General features: G+C 38.4%; 1 protein-coding gene across 1 annotated transcript in view; it reads right to left on the bottom strand.

Moving 5' to 3' along the window:
* Window positions 1-24,855, bottom strand: part of LOC135088104 (lysosome-associated membrane glycoprotein 1-like) — a 33,851-nt gene that overhangs the window by 4,663 nt on the left and 4,333 nt on the right. Inside the window, exons 3-4 of the mRNA XM_063982993.1 lie at window positions 10,000-10,224; window positions 6,069-6,260 (exon numbers count right to left, since the gene is read on the bottom strand). Of these exons, the coding sequence (XP_063839063.1) occupies window positions 6,069-6,260; window positions 10,000-10,224 (417 nt within the window). The remainder of the gene's footprint in view (window positions 1-6,068; window positions 6,261-9,999; window positions 10,225-24,855) is intronic.

Here is a 24,855-nt window from a genome sequence, read left to right as displayed (position 1 = left end):
TATGATCCGAGCAATCCGAACTTATTGTAGTGTGCGTGTGCGTCTTCGTGGATGAAATCGCGATCCAGTCGATCGTGGCAAGGGAAAAAATACTATACATGATTGTCTACTAAACTATGCTGTTCCATTTAAGATTTCAAAAAGTATGTAAGTGTTAGATCGCCCAGGGTTTCGTTAGTGAGTGTATATCATAGTTGCGACAAACAAAGGTGCTACAAACGTAGTGGCGACAGTACGTTATGCCGACAATCAATGGCGCGACTGCACATTAGCTCGACGAACGTTAGCGCGACAGAACGATGGGGCGACAAACGAAAGCACGACAGTACTTTGGAGCGACAAACCCTAGCGCGACATTACTTAGGCTCGACAAACGATTGCACGACAGAACCTCCGATCGACAAACTACACTGTGACACAACGTTTTACTCAACGACTTAAAGCATGACAAACATAGTAACAAGTTATTTAAAAAAATATGTATGTGGAGTGGATATATTAGGTTTATTTTTAATCTTACATTTTCAACTTAATGTTAATTATTTCAACTTAATGTGCCATAAGTATGTATCACTTAACTTTAAACTATCATGTTTACTTTAATTATACACAAAAATAGAATAAAATAAATAATAAAATAGAAATAATAAACGTTAACAAAAATGTACTCTCTGTATTTTTAATATTTTTTTAAATCACATTAATGTTATACGACACATTACTAATACATCCACATAAATATTTTTTTAAATAACTTATTACTATGTTTGTCATGCTTTAGGTCGTTGAGTAAAACGTTGTGTCACAGTGTAGTTTGTCGATCGGAGGTTCTGTCGTGCAATCGTTTGTCGAGCCTAAGTAATGTCGCGCTAGGGTTTGTCGCTCCAAAGTACTGTCGTGCTTTCGTTTGTCGCCCCATCGTTCTGTCGCGCTAACGTTCGTCGAGCTAATGTGCAGTCGCGCCATTGATTGTCGGCATAACGTACTGTCGCCACTACGTTTGTAGCACCTTTGTTTGTCGCAACTATGATATACACTCTTCGTTGAGTTAGTAAACAGTAGATCTTATGTCTAATCAAGTTAGCCACCTCTGATCTATACTAAGTACCTAAATTAAACAGGGTAAAGTCAAATAAGTAAAAGTACAAAACAGATTCTTCTTCTTCATTCTTTCAAGGTCATCAAATAGAGAGGTATCAAAAAATAAAATATACATAGGCATGTATTAATTTAATTAAAGCAAACAATATTGATTGTCAGAGATTGGATCTTGGCATAGTTGAGTAATATGGCTGACACATAGATTTTGGAAGCGTTATTCAATCTAATGATGGCTTGTGTATGGCTTCATCTGTTTGACTATTTTTAACTTGTTTTTCAACAACACAGTACCTACTATTTGTTAAGCAAGGAAAACCTGTTACTTGCCATAATTTTCGACATGTATTAGCTATAATTTAATCTCAGAAAAACGCTGTTAGATTCGATATAAATTACAACGAACGATTCATGACTATTCATTTTACCGAAACGGTCGCCTTAATTTGTTTTTTGTGAACAACTCAAACGATAAAGTCACCAACTGAGTTGCACAAACTAACATGGTTGCATACAATCACTCCATTCTTCAATTACAATGAGCCATTAAATAATTTTCATAAGTAAATCATTAAGTCCATAGAATATCAATAGGTACATTGTTTGTTGCTTCGATTAAAAAAAAAGGATGTAAAACATGCTGAATAAGTACTGATTGCGTCCGAGCGGATGTTGTAACGTTGGCTGGGGACTCCCCTCGCGATATCATTATATCTACTCGCACGCAGTTTTCATTTTGCCTTGTAGGGCAAGTACACTATGCAGAAAATTGGCTGTGACGTGAATGTGAACACCATCTCGGTTACTTCTCCTTCCCCCACCCGTGTGTCGCCCATACTTCGGTATGCGATCTAGCGCTTCGTATCTGTCAATTTTCCGCAGTGTACTTGCGCCGTTGCAGGACTTGTTTTTCAAAGTATGAATTCATATAAAACGTGACCTCAATGTCACCCTTGCTGATCCAGTTCCAGAAAACAAATTAATGACAAAATTTGGTAGACGTTGGTCACTGATTGAATGGTCGATTTATTTTATTTGTAATTTGTTATGCTATCAACGTAATAAGACAGTGCATTACCAGTTCAATCGCATCGTAAATGGTAGTTAATAATAAATTCAAATCATAATAAAGTAGAATCTACACTTGTTTCTAATAAATTCGCTGAGTTGTTGCAATATTAGCCAGGAGTCTAGAGTTATTTTTAGAATACTTACAATTGAAAAATCGATAACATAGCGTAAAAATTAAATAAATTGAAAATGTCAACAGATAAAAATGTGAATCATGTTTTAGTTCACAAAGGAAACAAAATTTGTCATTGACTTACTTGTGGTTAAACGGTTTAAGTATTTGTGATTTTCATGAGTAATAGTGTGCAGGACTAGTCAGTCCACATGTAAACACAGATGTGGTAACTAAACAGTGCCCCTGATAACATCGCAGGGGCATGGTAAAACGAAAAGTAAGAATACTCCACACAAATGCACAAGCCAACACAATGACATTTTAACATAAATTGCAAAAGGGGAGCTCCGTGCCAGTCTGAACACTGTAACCGTCGCTATCGTTTTATGAATCCAATTTTTTATAAACATTTATTGGTAACTAAAAGCATGTGCATTCACGAGTAGTCACAGTAGAGTTTTATAATTAAGATTTTAACTTTCGCGTTCCATTTAAAACTGACTATGTAGGTAACATTATACTTAAATGTCGCATTTGAGCCCCATTTTGCTCCGTTTTAAACAAATTTTATCATAGATCTCATCAGGGCCCTACTTCTCATTCCTTCGACTATGGCAGGCCTCTGTTTGTTGTGATGCGCACCGGCGCCGGCGCAGATAAGCGGCGCGCCCTTGCCGAGGTCACTGCGACGCAGCGAGGAAATTACATTATTGTTAGAGGACTGAGTCCCGCACCAATCTACGACGCGACTGAGGTTTTACATTTGAATCCAGTCTAAAGCATCATATTTATTTAACACGTTGGACGCCACGCGTCTCACCGGTGAGCTTCGTACCAATAAAATATCTATTCTGTTTAGACTAGGCGCAGACCACCGATTTTTAGTTGGCCGATAGTTGTGCCCGATTTTAAATTATATGAAGAATCGGCCAAATCGAATCGGTGTAATGTGCGCACTTCCATACATGCCCATACTGATCAACTGCCGAGTAAACTATCGGCCGACGAAAAATCGATGGTCTGCGCCTAGGCTTAGTCTCTCGGCAGTGAACGACTGTATTTAATTCAATAGAAGTACGTCTGTATATTCGTTATTTAGTCACGTACGCTTTAGTTTGGAATTAGGTGTGATTCTTAGAACCATTTATTTATTTGACGGTTTTCATGTGCAAATTGTGCAATCGTACTAAACTGCAGTGACAGGCAATAATAAATATTACACATATCAGGGGCACATTGAATCGACGTTCTGTGTGTTATAAGTAGACGACTCGCCAACCATGTTTGTCGGGCATTGGCGATATGATAATTGATAAGGCAATCAATAAAATCTTTTCGTTTACGTATGTAGCACGTTTGTTTAATGGCGTTTCGCATTGCAAATTGTTTTTAAAGCAATAATAAGTAGAGATTTACTAACTTAGAAGGTTTCTAGGTTCGAGTGCCTGATAGATACACAGTATAATATAAAATCACATTGTGTATTTGTTTCCAGTTCCAGTAACCACCATATCGCAATATCATGGTACAAAATATTCTGTAAGAGTGAGTAATCCCACGATCTGTCACTCGCGTGTATTTTACGAGGCCGCACAGTTCATTGGTCCGTTTTTCTCCGATAAACAACATAACGAAATAAACGGTAGTTAAAAACATTCATGCTTTGAGTAACTATCGAAACAATTTGGGTTTTGTTGTTTACATTTAAACAGTCATCGGAATCTACGCAATAGATATTAAAACGATAAATAAATAATAAACAGTTTCATCTAAATAAATCTAGATAATCGTGTACCAAACATAGCAGAGCTTATACCTTAATTTGACGACTAGGTAGCTGATAAAATACTTTATAAGCATATACATAAATGCCAAATTTTATTAAAAAGATAAAACGAGAATGCTCATGCTCATCAATCATCAATATTTGCCCCTAGCGGGATTCAAATCTGTAACAGCCGCAGACATCTAATACCGGCTACCGGTTGTATAATGCACGCGCACGCCACGTGGTATAGTTAATGTTTACAAGACAGCCCACCAGACTGGAGAAATCGCATTTACATGTTTCGCTTGTTGTACCGTTAAAACAGGCGGTGACTAAAAGGTGCTTGATAACGCTTTAATGGAACCTCACAACAGTTGATTTGAACTACCAAACAATGTTTAATGCCGATTCTAACAATGCGCATTTGTGTGATATCGCCCAGCACATTTCAGGCGACGCAACGCCCCTAGCGCTGTTATCAGTGGCAGATAACGGATGACCAGTTAAACGACGCAAATTATTTCATTATTAATGAAATAAAAATGCAATATTATCACGTTCAGATACATGCTCTAGTTTTTCATTCGAAATGACCTTTACCCATAGGCAATTAAAATAAAATTTTAGAAAACCTTAATTGTCATGATTTGCTTTTTAATTTTCAATAATTTTTCTAAAAACACGTTAAATTAATAATTGAACAGACAATGTAGCGATGTGAGGTCTATCGACAGAATTGGAGACCGATGATTCAGCTTGTTATTTGTATTGCAACCGTTTTCCTTTTAGCCTGGCGATAAACGGCTAAATGTACGGTCCATACAACGCACGCCGGGACTGACTACAGTACAAAGGACATTGACAATGCCACGAGAGCGCATTGGTTAGTACTTAGGTCATTCTTCTTCAGTTGAACGACTTAGCTAGACTGGACCAGCTTAGAGCAGTTTGAATGACCCGACTCAGTCAATTTACATTTCCAATTTGGTCTACGATATCTCTGGAAGATAAGCGACTTGGCATCCTTTACTAAGTATCACTATGTAGTTCCTTCGCTCTATCTACCCTACTTCCAGTTAATACCCTGATCACTGATCAGGCTGCATTAGACATTGTAACATCTGTGACAGATTTAATTTGCCATCGATTAGAAAGAGATATTACGCTTTTTTGTGAGACAATCAGTTAATTGAATCAGTCACGAATTTGGTTAATTACCTGATAAGCGTAGCACGATATTATGAAAATATAAGGAACCTATGGTTATAGTTTAGTTCTCAGACACAGTATTATGTCTAGGGACTCCTTTAATTGTGTTTGCGAGCGATAAAAATTAACGCAGGCTTTGTTGAACCTTGTCGTAACATAAGCTTATTATTAAGATTACCTTACCACGAGGGATTAACGGGATTTTGTTGAACCTTATCGTAATTTAAGGCTTACAACGAGGGGTTAACGGGACTATTCTCACCCCTCGTTCCCACCGCTGCAACTCTTACGTAGTCAGGATCTACAGCTTGACCGCCAATAAAAACCCAACCAGTGAAGGTCAAGTTTCAAAGTCAAAGCTTTTTTTCAGTACTTGGGCCTTTTCAGGGCGCGTATACACGTCCCAAATATAGCTTGCCCCGGGGAAACGGGACTATTCCCACCTCTCGTTCCCACCGCTGCAACTCCTGTGTAGCCAGGATCTACAGCTTGACCGCCATAAAAACCCAACCAATGAAGGTCAAGTTTGTCCCGGGGGAAAGTTAAACTGTCATTGGACCCGCAACGAAATTAATCAGAAGAACATAGGACGAGTTTATAGCCACGATAGCCGAACGGTGAAGGGGTCGGAGTGGCCGACTCGAGATCCGAGGAACGCAGGTTCGAATCCCACCGCCGCTCGACTATTGTGGTGAGCCCACTCGTAACACAAGCTTATTTAGCTTACCACGAGAGGCTAACGGGACTATAAAACGATAAAGTTAAAGGGGTTAACGGGAATTTCGGGTCAAAACTGTATCTACTCACCAGCGCTGAATCCTGTGCCGTTGACGGTCCTGAAGGCCTCCTCCTGCAGGCGGGAGACGGTGACGACGGCGGTGGCGTCATAGGTCTCGTTGCTCATGCTGAGCTTGGTAGCCGGCAGGCAGCGGTAGGACGTGGCCAGCGGCGTCGCCCACTCCTCGCCGTACGAAAACTCCAGAGTGTCGGCTGGCACGGCTGGCGGAGGAAATGTTAGATTCAATAACTTAGAAAATTTAATTGCTTAGTAATAATGGTTTGAGGCGCAACTCTTAGGCCCAGAACAGACGGTGAAACGCAACTGCAACGAAACTGCAACTTTCTGATGATTCTGATGAATGAAACTGAAACTTTCAAACTGGTCGTGTCATGTGTGGTCTCTCAACGGACGCTATGGCAGAAACTTAGATGCAACTCAAAAGTAACTAGCAGTTGCAGTTTCGTTGCAGTTGCGTTTCACCGTCTGTTCTGGGCCTTAACGCTAAAAATTTTAATAACTATGTGAAAGATGTTGAAATAGCTATAGATCGTTTCATCATCTACGTTTTCCTCAATCCACCAACAAAAATATATTTCTACTATAATTTTCCTTGAGCTTAGGTGGTTTTAGTTTTAACATAACATTGTATATTTACAAGCTCGTTAAAGTTATCTCAGTATTTATTAATCTCAAATGTAAATTTAGTTATTTAAATAGAACCAGTTTGCGTAGGTCCATCCGAAGTTGTGTAAATTGGAATCTTGTTTGTTTAATTATGAACGTGTCTTACGTGTATTTTATGGACGGGTTTATTGACCAAATTATTGACCAAACTAGCTTTTGCCCGGGCTTCACGCGCGTGAAATTTATTTTGTCACCGATCGTCATAAATTATAGCCTATATGTTATTCGGGATTATACACAATAATACTGTAAAGTTTCATCAAAATCCGTTCAGTAGTTTTTGCGTGAAAGAGTAACTTTCGCATTTATAATACATATTAGTAGGATGACCATAGATAAAATAAGTGTACGGACAACATCACTTCAAGTTAAAATGTAGTATCTTACGCCGTTGTAATAAGATTTATTTTGCGACAAAAATGACCGATGTTTCCTCCTCTGTACATTTAAGTATTGACTAATAAAGATAGACTAATGCCCGTTTCCACAATCAATCCCTAATTTTTAAGTGACCCCTATGGTAACAGATAAAATAAATTTTGTTTTCATAGGTGTCACTTAAAAATTAGGGATTGATGGTGAAAACGGGCATTAATTAGGCTTCGATCGAGTATCTTATTTTCTTAATTAGTACTGACGACAGCATATCGTTTTTATTACTACTACAAAAAAGTTTTAATATTTACCTGCATGTGCCCTGTTGTTATTTGTACAAGACATTTGCTTAGGTAATAACATAGTTTTTTCCGACCAAAACCTAGCTTTTAAATCGAAACCGGAATCCGTTTTTTGTGACTCACAAAAAATCGCGGAGATACAGTTCCAATAAAGTGACTTCTAAATGACGCAATATTGTTGAAATAAGGTACAGTAACTTAAAAGTGAGATTAGAGCTTATGAAGGTAGTGTAACAGGCCTTTATGTCCTTCGAAGTACACAATAATCTAAATACCTATCGTTTATATTTATTTAAAACTTAATTGCACAACATTTTTTTTGGTATAAAAGGCAAAATGCCATACCTACTTATTATATTATTTTTTCAATAAACTTAGGGTATACATACGCGCTTCTTAAAAAAATATTCGTGTCTTTCATCGTGTGAGGACATTATTTCAATATGAAGGATGCCGTGGTACGAAATCGCAATTTATTTATGGACCATGAAGTTGAATTCAAGCAATGTCAACAATCTGAGAGCCAAACCACTTACACAAAAGAATGTTTTATTTCTTTGTTTACATTACTAGGTAATTGAACCCAGAACTTTTAGAAGGATAGCTTAAAATTATCAAGGATATAGAGGAAGGAAAAATTGTAATAAGGATATTTAAGGTGTCTTCTCAAATAAGTATTCTCAAAATAAAAAGAAATCGGTCAAAAACGAGATATATTCGCGATTCTTGGAACTGAATCGAATAAGAATTTTGAATAACATTTTCCTTATTCCTTGAATCGTTAAAGTCGAGGAAAATATCGCACGAATATAATTTCTTACAAGATGTTTGATTTATGAGTTACCTAACAAGATAATGTAGATATCGATTTAGCAATCAAAGTTAATGCTTAAGTAAATTGATTTATTAAAATATTATATTATAGTTCAGTAAAAACCCGTTTGGAAAATGCATTAGAATGTACAGATTCTTATTGAGCATTAGCAATAAAAATGATTAGTATTTTAATAAATACGTAATTTATAATTTACCCAAATAAGAAAATAAATTATTTAGAACAATCTAGCGAGAATAGGAATAGTAATAAGACCAGTTCAAATAATGAATGTACAGGTAAATACCCTCTTGACATTCAGAGGACAGAGGTGAAAACATTACGTTTGGCAAAACTAAAGGAAAACTATTAATGGAATAAGATATGGTTGACCTTTTTGGATCTTAAAATTTTAATGTTCCACTCTTGCACGAGATACAAAATCGTCATGCATATTTCGCACTCTTTATTGCGCCAAATTAGTTTGGAGTAGAAACTTTAACCGTAACTATAACTATGACCGGTGCTTTTAAGAGTTTGACAGACTTTTGACATTTGTTAAAGTTCAAGTAAGTTGGTGCAACCCAGTCTTAGTGATCTGTTATTTTGTATTGTCCGTCCTTTAGCGCAATGATCTCAATGACGAAATCTTAATGTATCTTTGTTTGATGGGCCACTTTGCAACCGTTGCATGATTGCAGCGTTGCAGACTGTTGCATAACCGTTTCAGCTGAAATATTCACGGACAAAGCTAAATTCGATTCCGCTCTCTTGTGTCGCAAGGTCGGGGAGGTCGAGAATTATCTAGAACTTGTCATTTTTAGACCGTACACAAACAATTAGGCGCAAGACTTGGATGTAGCGGTCACAGCTAGCAAATAATTTGACATTTGGCGAGAGGAAGGTATAGCTCTGTGATACAGCTATACATTAAAGTGAGGATAAACTAGTTGCATTCTATTTGAAAGATTTTGGGAATAACACACAAAACATTCATCTTTCACGCACAGAGACAGTCGCATCACAGGTTAATTTACAAATGCAAAGAAATTGAAGTCTGCCGCACGCACTGCATTTGCAATTATTTATTCCATTATGAACAATTAATTAGCAAATGCCAGATCTAAAAATTGTTTAATCAGAACGGGAAGTTTTTGTTATCGTCACGTATTCGAGATTCCAATGACGCAATGCACGATATACGAAATCACGAACTATACCGTGTTTTAATAATGCATTTAGTATAAATTTATTCAGAAGAAAAACAATACAAAGAACTGTCCCTTTGAATTTGCATCATGCATGCAATAAAGTTTTAAATAAATGAATAGAGAGAAAAGAAATTATGTGCATTATGAATTCCCTGAATCCAAGTCACTATGCATTCAGATTTTAGACTATTAGTTATCATAGATTTTTGTCGCAAAATAGCATTTATTACGACTGCATAAAATGCCAGTGTTTACCTTGACGTCTTGTTATCTGTAAAATGTAGTCTAATGTCGACTGTACAAAAAATGGTTAGTAATGAGGTAATGTCTAGCACATTGGTTCCCAAACTTATTTGAGACGCGCGCCCCCCCTCCTCCAGTCAAGATTATTTATTGGTCGTGTCGAGCAGTTTGGAATGCATTCTCTCAGCGGTCGCAGGTTTTTTATACTAAAGTACACAGATGGCCCGCGCCCCCTTTAAAGGTCTTTGCGCCTCCCCTGTACTTGCACTTTGGGAACCAATGGTCTAGCAGATAGTAGTGGACTGTCGCAAGCTGTTGCAATACTCACAAGCATTGACCAGGACTGAGGCATCCACGGTGAGGTTGAGGCTGTTCAACGCATAGGTCCTGGTGGTCTCGTTCTTGAGGAACTGGAGTCGGATGGTGTTGAGGACGCCGTCGGAGCCAGGCCAGCCGATGAGCAGCCACTGCTGCGTGGATGACGCGTTGCAGCTGCCGTCTTGAACGGTCGCGTTGACTGGCACGTTCATCACCTCTGAACGGTAGGAGGTCACTGGAAAAATATTTTCTATTAGTATCATGGATGGATGAACCTAACCTTTGAAGGACATAGCAAGGACATTGGACCTTATAACAAGAGTACAAGTTTACAAATATGGTGTAAACTATAGTCTGGTAGCACGTAGATTCTACGTCGTAGAATTTTGGCCAATGACCCCAAGCTACCCATCCTTATCGCTCGCGCGTAATTATGTTGCTGTCTCGCTCGCACACTCACTGCGGGCGCCCGTCACACAGTTGCGACAGCAATATAATTACGCGCGAGCGATAAGGATGGGTAGCTTGGGGTCATTGGACAAAATTCTACGTGCTCACAGACCGGGCTTTAGTAAGTTACATGTAGGGATTGCAATTGCTGGATCCAGCATACAGCAATCCAGCTGGATCCAGCGCCTTTTTAAGCATGCTGGATCCAGCATACAGTGTTGGATCCAGCGATGCGGATCCGCAAACATATTGCTTAGTTTCGAATTGCCGCCATTTTCAAAATGGCGCAGTGACGTTGCCGTTCTGTTGTAGTGTGCGTTGAACGGCGCCTCTCCGAAGTTACTGTTACGTTTGTGTGCTTGAAAAATCCAAAAAAGTATGAAGAAGCAATAAAAAAATCTGTCTATTTTCCTTTGCCAAAAAAGAATGTGATGCGGCAGGAGATGAAAACTTTGTTAAAACGTGTAAATAAACAAAATATTGTAGAACCGGTGCAAGAAGATGAAGACATCATGGAGTTAGAAGAGAATGGTCTAAATGATGACGCAGAACTCGTGAAAATGACTTTAGAGCAAGAGCTTGAGATGCAACTTAAAAGAGAGAAAGAAGGAGAACTTTAATAAACAAAAGCCAAAGCCAAGTGGTCAATTAGATTACAAAAAGGTCTTGAAAAAAGAAATGAGCATTTATGAGACCGAAGGAGTGCGTGGTGAACATTTATCTATGGTGTATGACTATTTAATGACCCTAAACCCGACCAGTGTAGAGGCCGAAAGGGCATTCTCAGCAGCCGGCTACATTTACTTCCAGAGGATTCAAAAAAAGAAACGGTCAGTCTCATGTCGTCAGCTTTTAAACTGCCTAATTATCGCATAAGATTATTTCGGATTCGTAACTTCTATTGATACAAAAGATAGATTGCAGATTAAATTACGGTCCTTTTCGTAGTTAATTTTAAAATCATTTGTAAGACTGTTTCCTACTGATTAGCCGTATTTCATAGATTATCGTAAGAAGTAAAATGTGCAAGCAAAATGTGTTGGTAAGCGCATAAGTCAACAACGCTTGGACCAATTTTTTTAGAATGTTCGTTGAAGTCCAAGGATGGTTTTTACGGCGAGAAAAATTCGAATAATTTCCGGGAAAACCCTAAAAACAGCCCTTTATCACGCGGGCGAAGCCGTGGGCGGAAAACTAGTTACATAATAAAAAAAGTCTTAAAATGTCGTCTTTTTATTTACGTTCCACATTTTGCTGGATCCGCGCTGGATCCAGCTGGATTCAGGTCAATCCAGCCAGAATCCAGCTGGATTGAAAACGCCGCTGGATTGCAATCCCTAGTTACATGTCTTCTTTCAGCAGCTTAAGCATTGTTTTCTTCTGTGTGTCCATCAATTCAGATATTAGAAGATTCATAAATGCTCTTTTGATTCTAGATCGCTACGTTGCCATATTACGTAGAAACGGTATAATAAGTATGCAATGCGATATATGAAAGCACAATGTTAGCTTGGTATACTGTTCCGCTAAATACCCTAAAAATAAAATGTAGGAACGACATAACTATTTATTTTTAAGTTGACATAGCAAGTCTGGATGGATGCCTATGGACATGTATGAATTATGGACTGTCCAATTATGTTATCGAACTTGTTATGTTATATGTTGACATGATCTCTCACTATCTTAAGGTTAAGGCGGGGCGTAAATTACACAGGGAATAAAAGTATCAAGGGGTTTTATTGATTGTATAAACTTTTGCCGCTTTATTTTTATCGACTGAGATGCATACAATGTACGAATAAGTAGTTTGGTTTAAGCTTTATAACGTGATAAATCATTCTGGCCAATGTTATCCGTATTCTATAGTCCTATAGAAACTCAAGCAAGATTCAAGGCTTTTGATTGGCTGAATCTCAATTAACAACTCACAGGCAGAATCTATTGCCCAGTTTAAATCTACTTTTGAGCGTTTTTGGTAAGAGCCTTCTGCACTAGTGATTTCACAGCGAGAAAAGATCGTTTCGTGCACGCGACAAGTAACAAATCGCTAGTTTGAAAAAAAGACTATGTAGGGTCAACTTACATCATATCTGCTACCTACTATCGACTATCTGTCATCCAAAACTTAAATCATACCATCACTTTCACTAGCCTCAAAGCAAAAACGCCAAATGGGAAGCATTGTCGGTCAGTTTCATCGTCAATCTTCCAACCTTCGCCTATATTATCGTCTCTGAATGTATCGCGGTTGAAGATACTAATGCACTTTTCTCATTCGGCCATGACATGCCAATCGGACAAACCTAATCGAGTCGCGCTCTTGCGTCATCGGGAAAATCGATTGGAGTGTTATTTTCTCACAGTTATTCTGCTTGGAGCGAATACTTGCGAAGACATTTGCAAGTTAATGATAAATTAACATATTTACTGACAGTAATAAAATACATTGTTGACATAATTTCTGCTATTATCTAGAGATGAAACGGATATCCGGTAACTATCCGGTAGGCCGGATATCCGGCCTAAATTTACTATCCGGCCGGATGTCGGATAGTAACTCACTATCCGGCCGGATACCGGATATTAAAAAACCACAAAAATTTCCTATTAATAAAATGAAATACATTAATCTTTGAGGTAAATATCAATAAAATGGCTTATAATAATGACGGCTTTTATTTAAAGTCCAAAAAGTTACAAAAAAGCCATAAATTAAGGCCTCTCAAAAAACTATTTTCTTTTTCTGAGCTATTTACTCTAATGATGAATAGGTACCTACATAAATAGTAAATATCTTTTAAAGTCGAAATATTGCCAAATAAAACAGGTGACCTTTTTTTCACTGATGGTTAGTAATAGTCTGATCTGAATGTTCCCAGACCACTTGTAAAGATTCTTTTGTGTAACAAGTTTTAAAGGTTACCGCGACACAAGCTTCGCTTAGTGCGGTATCCGCTAGATATAAGGACTTTATGTATTTGGTTTTACTGGCAATAAATGTTTTATTATTATTATTATTTGTACGCTTTGGAGCTCACGGGTCAAAAGTGGCCCGGTCCTTTATAAGGCTTGCGTGGGGATACAGATCCAACACGTAGAGGCCGTTTTAAGCGCAAAATAATCGACAAAAGTGAAAGTGGTGCACATGCTGGATCTAGTCTCTGACTATATCATGGGATGTAGCCAGAGACCATCCCCAGCCTGTGCACAGGAGCTATTGCAGTTATTGGAGAATGGACTAGGGTTATGGATGAAGGATGGATGGACTGGTTACTGGGCTATGGATGGAGACTACGGGACACCTGCCTGGTTCATAGTCTCGGACTGAAAAAATGGCAGGCGGTGACTAGCCAGCGACTAAATGGGCCCCCCCTGGCGTCATGGGTCGTATAGACCGGACTGAGGGGCAACATTGGCGTCTGCCAGCTCAGGGGTGTAGAGAGGTGTGCTGCGCTTTCTCCGGAGTTACTCGCGGCGTTATGCCCTTTAACACTTCCACCCCTGGAGCATATAGTTCTAGCGACTCCACTCTGGCCGGCCGGTTAAGGCAAGCCAGAGGTGAAAGTCCTGCAGACCCTCTCGGATTCCACTACGGCAAGCCGAAGACGAGGGTCTTGACCGACTCTCGGGAGCACTCGGATTAACAACTGGCCCCGTGGTGTCGCTACTCACCAACAGCTCGCCACAAAGCTGCCCTGCGGGGCTTATTATTATTATTATTATTACATGATGCAGTTCAGTCAGATTACGCAGCAAGTAAACTAATTTAATTTTCGCTATTCAATCACGCACTCACGATGGCAACCAAAATCGCCCGAATTGATCTGCCCCCTAGACAAGTGGCAAAATCGACATTCCATTCCAGCGGTTCCCAAACTTATTTAGTCTACTGCCCACTTTGAGAATAAATTATTTTTTAGCGCCCCCCATTTTTGTAGTCAAGAGTCGAGCTCAGTCGGTGTCTAAGAGGTCTCCTAGTAGATGACGCCTCCCAAGCCTCTACACAACGTCCCTATTTTTTTTCTTGGTCTTTTACCGCCCCCCTTTAAGCCTGCAGCGCCCACAAGGGGGCGTTATTGCCCACTTTGGGAAAGACTGTTCTATTCGAACGGATTCGATTTTCGAAAAGTGTGACTAGTCTAGTCTACTAGACCCACTGATCGCGTTCGAAGCACCTGTGCGGCGCTAAACTCGTCACAACATGCAACGAAACAATGGGCCAACTATCCGGCCGCCGGATATCCGGCCATCCGGCCTAGCAGCTGGCCGGATATCCGGTATCCGGTATCCGGCCAAACAACTATCCGTTTCATAAAGTAATAAAGTAATAGTAAAGTAATAAAGTCTTTATTGTGTATGAACAAAGGTTACAAGGGTTCTTATAAATAGGTTACAGGCATCTCTTAGTTCTACCTTTTCAGGCGTATACACTACTATACACTATACATTATTATAACATTACAATTTATTTATATTGCAAATATTCTTGTACACTATAGAAACATTTATCAATAAGCCATTTTTTTAGTACAGTTTTAAACTTAGTAAATTTATACTCTTTAAAATCATCTGGCAATTTATTATAAATTTTGATGCACATTATAAAAGTATTATTAGAAACAAGTGTTAATTTAGACTGAGGTTTGTATAGTTTATTTTTATACATCGAGCGAAGATTACGTTTAGAGACTTGACAATTTTGTTCGAATAGGTCATTATGTTGATACACAAATAGACATATATCAAAAATATATAAACTGGGCAGTGTAAGTAAGTTATAGCGTCTAAAGAAAGGTCTACATGAATCTATTTGCCTAAGGCCAAATATGGCGCGGATACACTTCTTTTGTAAAATAAATACCCTATCTTTATTGACAGAATTTCCCCATATCATAATTTCGTATCTTAAACAGGAATTTACGTAGCCGTTGTAAGCGGTAAGCGCAGCCTCTATCGATACAATCTGACTGATGCGAAAGAGGGCAAATACAAATTTATTTAATTTGGAGCATAAATCACTTATGTGCTGTTTCCAATCGCAGAAGCAGTCCATTGTAATCCCAAGAAATTTAGTACTTGTAGCTGTTTCTATAACTTTGCCATTAAAATTAATATTAAGTTTATGACGTTTTTGTTTATAACTACCAAATTGAAGGTACTTAGTTTTTTCAATATTTACATTTAAATTATTACAACTTAACCATTCTAGTACTTCAGACAAGGCAGTGTTTATATTATTTTCATAATACTTTACATTTTTGTTTTTATCTCCCTTAATTATGACAGTTGTATCGTCTGCAAATAAAATACACTCATGCGACAAATTATTAGGCAAATCATTAATATATAAGAGGAACAATAGTGGGCCCAGAATGCTACCTTGAGGGACACCAAATTTATTGACCCTAAAAGTAGATTTGTACTTCTCTAAACATTTGGTCTTAGGACAGCATCTCTGGATTTCCACACATTGTTCTCTTTGTGATAAGTAGTTCTTAATCCAATCATAACATGATCCCCGAATTCCATATTTATAGAGTTTCATAAGAAGGCGTTTATGACACACAAAATCAAAAGCCTTAGACATATCTAAAAAAAGTACTGAAACAGGAATGTTATCGTTCAGGCAATCGGTAATCGTTTTGAGTAGTTTGAATGTAGCTAAAGAGGTACTTTTATTTTTCCTAAACCCATTTTGCTCGTCTTTGATAACATTATTACTGTCTAAGAAATTTAACAATCGCTCATACATAACTTTTTCTAAAATTTTTGAGAAAATAGGTATTAAAGTTACTGGTCTATAATTATTAAGAGACGATCTAGCACCTTTCTTAAATAGTGGTCTTACAATTGATTTCTTTAGACTTTCAGGAAAGATACCTTCAGTCAGGAGTCTATTGATTACGAATACCAATGGCTGGATTATCAGAGTAATACTAATTTTAAGAATATCGGTTCGAATTTCATCGTATCCAACCGATTTTGAATTTTTGAGTGAATTTACTATTTTCAGCAGCTCAATCTCACTAAGTGGGTTCAAAAATATGGTTTTCTCTACACATGCTATATTATTATCAAAGTGTTTACAATTTGTGTCTGTTACACGATTCTCTGAGACATTATCTATAAAAAACTGATTAAATGTTTCTGATATTTTTTGTGGGTCATACACGTCACTCTCCTTTGTACTTATCATATTTATATTATTATTACTTGAATTTTTCGTATACTTATTAATAACATTCCATACAGCTTTGCATTTATTATCAAGGGAATTTATATATTTCAAGTTATTACATTTTTGTGAGAATTTAATACATTTTTTCAGTATGGACGCGTACTGTTTGTATAAAGTAACATATTTAGTCTGGTCATTGCGGTACTTCAAATATAAATTACGTTTTGTACAAACACTTCTTGCAATACCTTTTGAAAGCCATCTTGAAGTAACGTGCCTTTTTGACGTTCTTTTTACTTTAATTACAGGGAAGCATAAATCGTAGAACAACTTAAATAAACTATAGAATTCGTTAAATGAATCAGATGCATTCAAATCTAAATTATAAACATCAGAAAAAGCAACGTTTTTCAGACATGCAAGAAATTTGTTTTGATTATCCAGTGAATAGTCTCTTTGTAGTTCATACCACCACTTTACGTTTGGAGTTTTCCTTTCTTTTATTGGAATCTTGAGTGATTGTGCTGTGTGATCAGACAAACCTAGCTCATGTATGTTAGATATGCTGTCCTTGATGTTTGTGGCTATTTGGTCAATACATGTTTGAGTATTTACTGTGATTCTGGTTGGCTGATTTATCTTAAGGTTCAAATTATAATTCGTCATAATTTCGCAAAGCTCTTTAGATACATTTGAGTTTATCAATATGTTTATGTTCCAATCACCACATAACACAATTTTTTTACGTTTCTTTTTACATAATATATTGAGAAGGTCACTGAGCTTACGGAAAAATAAAGAAGATGTAGACGTTGGTGTCTTGTTCGTATATAAACACACTACGATTATTCCATATTGCACTAATTCTATTCCACAGCATTCAAAAACTAGCTCTTGTGAAATATCCGTCAAATTCTCGATCATCTTGTACTCAATATTTTTTTTCACTAAGATAGCCACACCTCCTCGCTTTTTACGTTTTCTTGAAAACCATGACGCTACAGTAAAATTTTTCAGTCTCAAGTTGGACTGAGATCCCGCTTCCATATTCGTTTCACAAAGGCAGATTACGTCTGTGATGAATTCTTCGCTAATCTCTAAATGGTTTAAGGAGCATAACAGATCATCTTGTTTATTCAAGGCTCCTGATATATTTAGATGTAGTATTCCAATTGTGGCGCCACTGTCTTTCACTGTGTAGAAATTATCAGGAGTTTCTGAAGCAACAGCGTTTTTAGGAACGAAAAAATCTTTTTCCTATGTCTATATCATATATTAGATTTTGAACACTACTTAGTATACTTCGCATTCCAGCTTTATTTAGTTTTCCAGTACGAGACGAAAACATTGTGTACGTCAAGTCTCGATTTGAGTCAATGCCGTAACAATAACCATGATTGTTAGCATCCTTGTATAGCAATCTGTTGAAATTCTCCACTTTGTAGTTGAAAATTGGCGAACCGCAAATGTATGTTGGGGAAACAAAGATAATGTTAGTATGCAATATCTTTTTTAGTATATTTCTTATTTTCGCTATTAGATCGTTATAGTTTAAATGATCTTGATGGAAATCATGCTCGCCTAATATGATTACACAGAAATCATTTAAATCGAAATCTTTCAGCTTCGATTCAAGACCCTCAAGAAGTTGAAGCGCTCCTGCACCATTTTTTATAAAGTGACAATAGTCATATTTACTGTCATGGTATAGATCTTCAATTATTTTTAATATTTGATTTTTATTATTGCTTGATATGATGCTTATTTTATCTCTCTTACATCATCTCTACTTTCTCTCTCTCTTCTTTTATCATCTCTACTATTATCATACAAAATTTCCTGCAAACATAACCAGACTTATGCCCGCGACTTGGTCTGAGTTAGAGGTGGGCGCCGATATAAAATTGGCCGCCGGCGGCGGCGCGCCGACTTTTTGACCTCGGCGGCGGCGGCGTCGGCGGCGTGACCTTGTTTGACCTTTGTTCATTAGGTTTTTTTTAAAATCCGGTTTTTTTAGTATCTGTCGTCAAGACTAATCAGGTGATTTGCAGTTGGTTGGGGTTTGAGCCACTAGAGCAATGGTTTACCCTAGTAAATTAGCTCTCTTGATCATAGATAGGTACTTTGATATTTGGATAGCGGGTTTGGCTGAGATCAGGTTCTCGTGTACTTCATAAAGGCGAGCGTAACAATGTGCCGATAAAAGTACCTTTAACATGTATTTTTGAGCTCTTTGGAGGCACATAGTTAATGTTGGATTAGCTGACTGTCGGTGGAACATTATATTCAGTTCTGTTTTATTTATGTTTATGGTCTTTCCATGTCATCCTACGGTCCAGGATTTTAATGCAGGTTGATTGCAGCAATGTGTCGAGGTCTAGATTGGCCGGAGGATAAGTTTCACGTTTTAAATGATAATATGGTGAGACTTCGGGGCTTAATTACATGCGCCACTTGGTCAGCCAAGCAGCTGACTTTGCAACAGTCTAGTAACTTTAAGATCACAGTCACATTTGAGGAATGCCGCAGCTTTCTGGTGTCTGGGCTACTTTACTAGTGGATGTTATAGAGTATCGGACCAAGTACAGAGTCCTGGGGTACTCCAGCTCTGCAGCTAAAAAGAGAAGATTTTGTCACCGAGTTTGATTTAAAACTGTCTGTCACTGAGATAAGAATCCATCAGCAGGTAGTAGAAGTGTGCTAGAAGGTACTTTTTAATTTTATAGAGTAGTCCTTTATGATAAACCCAGCTGAAGCCGCAGCGAAAGCAGACGTACAGGATTCTTTCTTTTCCAAACATTGTACTGATTGTGGTTAGTATGGTTTTTGCCAAAATTTATGGTCGGGTATACTATATTACATGGGTCATTCTCAGGCAAGGGAATAAACGAGCAAGAATGATCCTTTTCCATAATTTTAACAATACAAATGTCAGATTAATTGAGCGATAAGAGAATTCGATAGGCGACTTGCCAGCCTTATGGATCATTTCCAAAGTTAAGAGACTTGCGCGGTTCTTCTCACTCAGTGTAGTCATTGTCAAGACCATGGACTTCATGGTGATCAGATCAAATGCAAGTGCATTACGAGGGTCCATTTTGGCTATTTCTTTAGCTTAGCCATCTCTCTTAGCGTTAGTTCTTTCGTTTCAGCCGAAACGCCGCTCGCATCCATGCACTTCTTGCGACCTTCCCCAAATCGTCGGTCCACCTAGTGGGAGGCCTGCCCACGCTACGTCTTCCGGCTCGTGGTCGCCACTCAAAAACTTTACTGCCCCAGCGGCCATCAGCACTACGAGATATGTGCCCCGCCCACTGCCACTTGATTTTAGCGATTCTGTGGGCTATGTCAGTCACTTTGTCCTCCTGCGTCTTTCGTCCTCAATTAGCGTAGTAGGAATCAATCTTCTACTTTGAACTTGAGGAGGGTAAGCGGAAACATGGCGGTCAACTCCTCAGATAGTCAAGTATAAAAATATCCAGAAGTAGCATACGAAAAGGTGCAAAATGAGCCCTCTCAAATCACAATGGGAAGGTTATTAAGGTATAGGGTAGTAAGGGATTATCCGTGTCAGTGGGTTTAAATAAACCGGCTTGTCATGTGGCAAAAGTCTGAGATTTTTCTTGTCAGTTCGCACTCGCCACTCATGTATTACCGGACCTAATAAGCGGAGAACACTTTGAGGGAGGTACTTTGTTGCCTTCCAGAGGTTGTGGTTCCCATTTGCATTCCGAGACATATTTGCCAATCTCTATGTGAGTGATTCGCTTAAATTATAGTCCAATAGTGTGGGTTATCTGCCAGACGAAGGCGGGAATTTTTTCTTGACAGCAAGAGGGACCGGCGCCTCTCGCGATCAATTATTTACTAGACCAAGCAGTAACTTGAATAATGTACTTGATTAACTGTTAATATAGTTAGCATTAAGTTATTCAATCAATTTATTAGTATATCAACGGCATTAAGTTCGCCTTGTGTACCAATTTATATGGCATTAAAGAATAAATATTATAGTTAGTTCTTCTGTTATAATAAGGTTTACTGATGGGTCAAAAATGGGCCCTAACGTAGGCTTTGGCGTGTATGGAGAGCAGCCGAAGCTTAGGTTATCAGTCTCAAAGCCTGGGTAAATTTGCCTCTATCTTTCAGGCAGAAGTCTACGCCATTATTGAATGTGCGGAAGCTAACCTGCGAAAAAATTATGCCAGCCACATAATTTACATTAACTCAGACAGTCAGGCCGCGCTGATGACCTTAAATTCCATCTTAATCACCTCAAAGTTGGTAGAAAACTGCATGAGTCGACTGAATACCCTAGGTAAACGTAACAGAGTAACGCTGAGATGGGTTCCAGGTCACGCGGGAATCGTGAAACTGGCCAGAGCGGGAGCGGAGGGAACACAATATGGTCCAGAACCCTTTTGTGGCATTTCCAAAAGTCTCGCTCGAATGACCCTGGAGAACATCTATTTAAACAAATCCTTTAAGGCATGGTCAGACACGCCAGGATTAACTCATTCCAAAGCTCTTATAAAAGCCTATGACCGAAAATGCTCTAAGTAGATCATAGGACTGAGTAGGATCAAAATGCGCATCTTAGTTCGAGCCTTCACTGGACACTGCAGCTTAAACAAGCACTTGTCCACTATGGGACTGTCCGAATCAAGAACGTACAGGATGTGCCAAAAGGCAGATGAAACGCCACTACACATTCTCACGGACTGCGGAGCTTACACATGGGCAAATACATCCTAAGCCAACAAGATGTAAAACATATCGCCCCCCAAAAGATACTGCAATTCCTAATGGATGCAGGACTCGGAGGCGAACTGTAAGGAAAATAGCGGCGATCACAATAGATCGGTACCGATCGCAGTTATACTAGGACTTTATTGAACTAGAATAGCCGCTCAACTCAATAAAAAAATAGTTCTTCTGCGTTTGAAACACTAATTAGTACAGTATAGGAGAGGAATAAATTGCAAATAGTGTGTACAGTATCAGTATCGGCGCGCCGACAGCTGGTCGTCGGCGGCGGCGGCGTGAAAAAATTCGCGGCGGCGGCGGCGCGCCGGCGTGGCGCCCACCTCTAGTCTGAGTAGAAATCAAAAATGGTTCTAACTAATAGGATTTTTACGTTATGTTTATTTGATCAAACCCGCGACCTCTGCGAACAGTCCAGGGGGCCCCTATAGCCGCAGTGGACCCTGAAACTCGAGTAAACAATCACGCCAGGGGCCTGTGCGCAGCGCATGTCCGTTTTAATGCAGCGGTCGGCGCAGGCGCAGCTCGACCTTGACTCAACGAGCACATCACGATCGGACAACTATACAACTAGTTTTGAAAAGAACTTTAAAAAGACCCGTCTTTCTTGAGCAGTCAGATTGGTTGAAAAGAAATTCTTTTTGGACATACAATTCAGGCGTGTGCTGAAAGAAAGGTCAAAAACAGGTCATTTGAATTCACGATTCGAATCTCATGACCAGAGAACTGCAAAATACCTTTTGAGAGATCAGATAAAAACACTAACAATACAATATTCTTATTTCGCGTTTGACTTTGTTTATAATAGAAGTCACGGGTCCTTTGTTAGCATTTGGCCGTTGGGATTCGAGTACAATGAATCGACGACCTAGACACAGTTGAACAACTAAATCAAACGGTAATTTAACCAAAGCCCAGGTAATCCTAACTAATATTATAAATGCGAAAGTAACTCTGTCTGTCTGTCTGTCTGTCTGTCTGTCTGTCTGTCTGTCTGTCTGTCTGTTACGCTTTCCCGCTTAAACCTCGCAACCGATTTTGATGAAATTTGGCATAGAGATAGTTTGAGTCCCGGGAAAGAACATAGGATAGTTTTTATCCCGGTTTTTGAAACAGGGACGCGCGCGATAAAGTTTTTCTGTGACAGACAAAATTCCACGCGGGCGAAGCCGCGGGCGGAAAGCTAGTAAGGTATAAAACGGAATATCACAGACAGATTGCATGCACTGTTTGCATATGCAAACGTCATCATTTGGAATGTATTAGCTACCCAAGTTTAAAAGTAGTGTATCTACTCAGCTCAAAATACAGAAAATAAAAGGGTCTTGAATAAAATAATGTAGGCGGTTTTAGTTCATAGAAAGAGACCTCTTTCAGACAACCTTCAGGCAGAGGACATGTTAAGTAAACGCTAATGAACTGCACGAGTCACGACATTAAATTCTGCCATTTTCTATGTATGTTGTGTTGTATCATTACATAGATAAAGCTATCATTACGGAGATCAGTAATGTATACCTGTTGTATCAAAAGTTGGCCTGAATTACCATATCTAACAGCCATTATCACACGCCGACTTATTTACCAACTGAAAATTTGACAATGTCAACGAACTTCCTACTTCCTTATTCCAAATTGTTCGTGCGCTCAAAAAAATCTTTGTTTAACGCACAACTTTCAGTTTGCCAGAACATTGGTATTTGGTAAATGACGTTTTCACTAGCACAAAAGAAATGTGTTAACGCATGATTCACGTTCGCTGTGCGCGTGAGTCAGTTCTGACACTGCCGTTATTGGGTTACATTGCAATTAAATCTGTGCATGCGCATGGCATTTGATCGGCGCACTGCACACTGATTCTAATGCATGTTGTTGATGGGTATGTTATAGGGTTAGTACAGAGTTATTGTGCTCTCTTTAACTGCCTCTAATGTAAAGCACGTCAGCATATCGCTTATGAAATAGAAATGTTCAATTTAGAACACTGTGCAACAAGTTACCACCAATGGCATCAGATTTTCAACATTATACCGTAACGTAATCAATTTTCATTTTTAATAAGTTAATTTGCTGTCTTTTTTGTCTCAAATTGTAAACAAAAATAAAAATCATAAGACTAAACGACCCACGTCATTATCAAGCAAGATTAAAATAACCATTCTGGTATAGCCGGAATAATTATAAAGCGTTAATTTGAGAAATGATAAATATCAAGAGTTGACCAGAGGTTTATCGGTCACGTAGGTATAAACTATCGCCTGGAGATAACGCCACAAATTATTGACAGAACTTCAACATTCAAATCGTTTTCCTTCGCGTGCACGTAGGTAGGAATTGCCGCAGTCATATCGTGAGATTTTTAAATACATAATAATATGCTTATCGCTGCAATGAGGAATTTGTAGTTAAATACTACCGAATTAAAACTAATTTTGATAACTGTGATATAGCGATAGCATTTCGCATCGTGAAGGCTAAGTCCATTTTGTATAACGCATTAGGGGATTTCCCGTTTAACCAAAACATCAATTGATATAATTTAGAATGCAGAAAAACCAGATAGGTAGGTTCGAATGCTACGGAACAGTTTCTCTTTATAAAAGTATAGGTATTTGTCAAATAGAACATGTTCGATAAGCGATATTATTATGTTGTTACTTGTTGGTTACGTGGGTACCCAGTACAGCTACTTAAGCAGTTTTACACACGAATAATTAAAATCCAAAGGAAACAATACCAACGATTTTCAAGTATAGCCACTAACTACTTCGTTTGTTAACTAGTTGCACAACCGCTTATGTAAGCGGCTTACCATTCAAGAAACCTATTCAATGAAGTCGTGGGCAAATAAGTTAAATAAAGTAGGTAACAATTTCTAGACGTTTGTCAACAGTTTGAATGATATCGGTTCTTTAAGACTTCTGGAAACTGTTCCACGATAAAAACCTTGAAGTACTAGAAATAGAAGGCTTTTGCGGTGATCATAATCTAGCTAAAGCATCTGACCATTTACTGCAACATTTCAGATTATCAAAATCCGTTAGTTTTTTCAGAAGGAAACCTTCTACTGAGCTGGTACAGTACAGCCCTGTAGTCAGACCAATCTGTCAAGTACCAGCAGAACGAATCTAAATGGAAAACAATTGCTAGCGCGGTCTAGTTAGACCGTTGTTACGAGTAGTTTGATCAAAGTTAACTCCTCAACCAATACTAGAAAAATGTCTTATACTTTAAAGGACTGGAGGGCAATGGCAGGAACTAGTCCTGCCTGAATTTTTATCAATAAATACCGTTCGCTAGTGAGGCAGTATTGCTTATACGCCCCACACGCCATTTCTAAAGTTACTAGTATGTAAGTGCTTTTTTAAAGCCTACTCACAGAAATAAATGAGTTTTACTGAGTTTTTACTAAAGTAGGCGGCACTTAAGTAACAGCACCATTGTAACAAGAATAGGCAGAAGTAGAACAAG

The sequence above is a fragment of the Ostrinia nubilalis genome, chromosome 3 (genome assembly GCF_963855985.1).
Source record: "Ostrinia nubilalis chromosome 3, ilOstNubi1.1, whole genome shotgun sequence".
NCBI classification, from domain to species: domain Eukaryota; kingdom Metazoa; phylum Arthropoda; class Insecta; order Lepidoptera; family Crambidae; genus Ostrinia; species Ostrinia nubilalis.
Note: the sequence above shows the minus strand (reverse complement) of the source record. Positions and strands in the feature narration are given on the sequence as shown.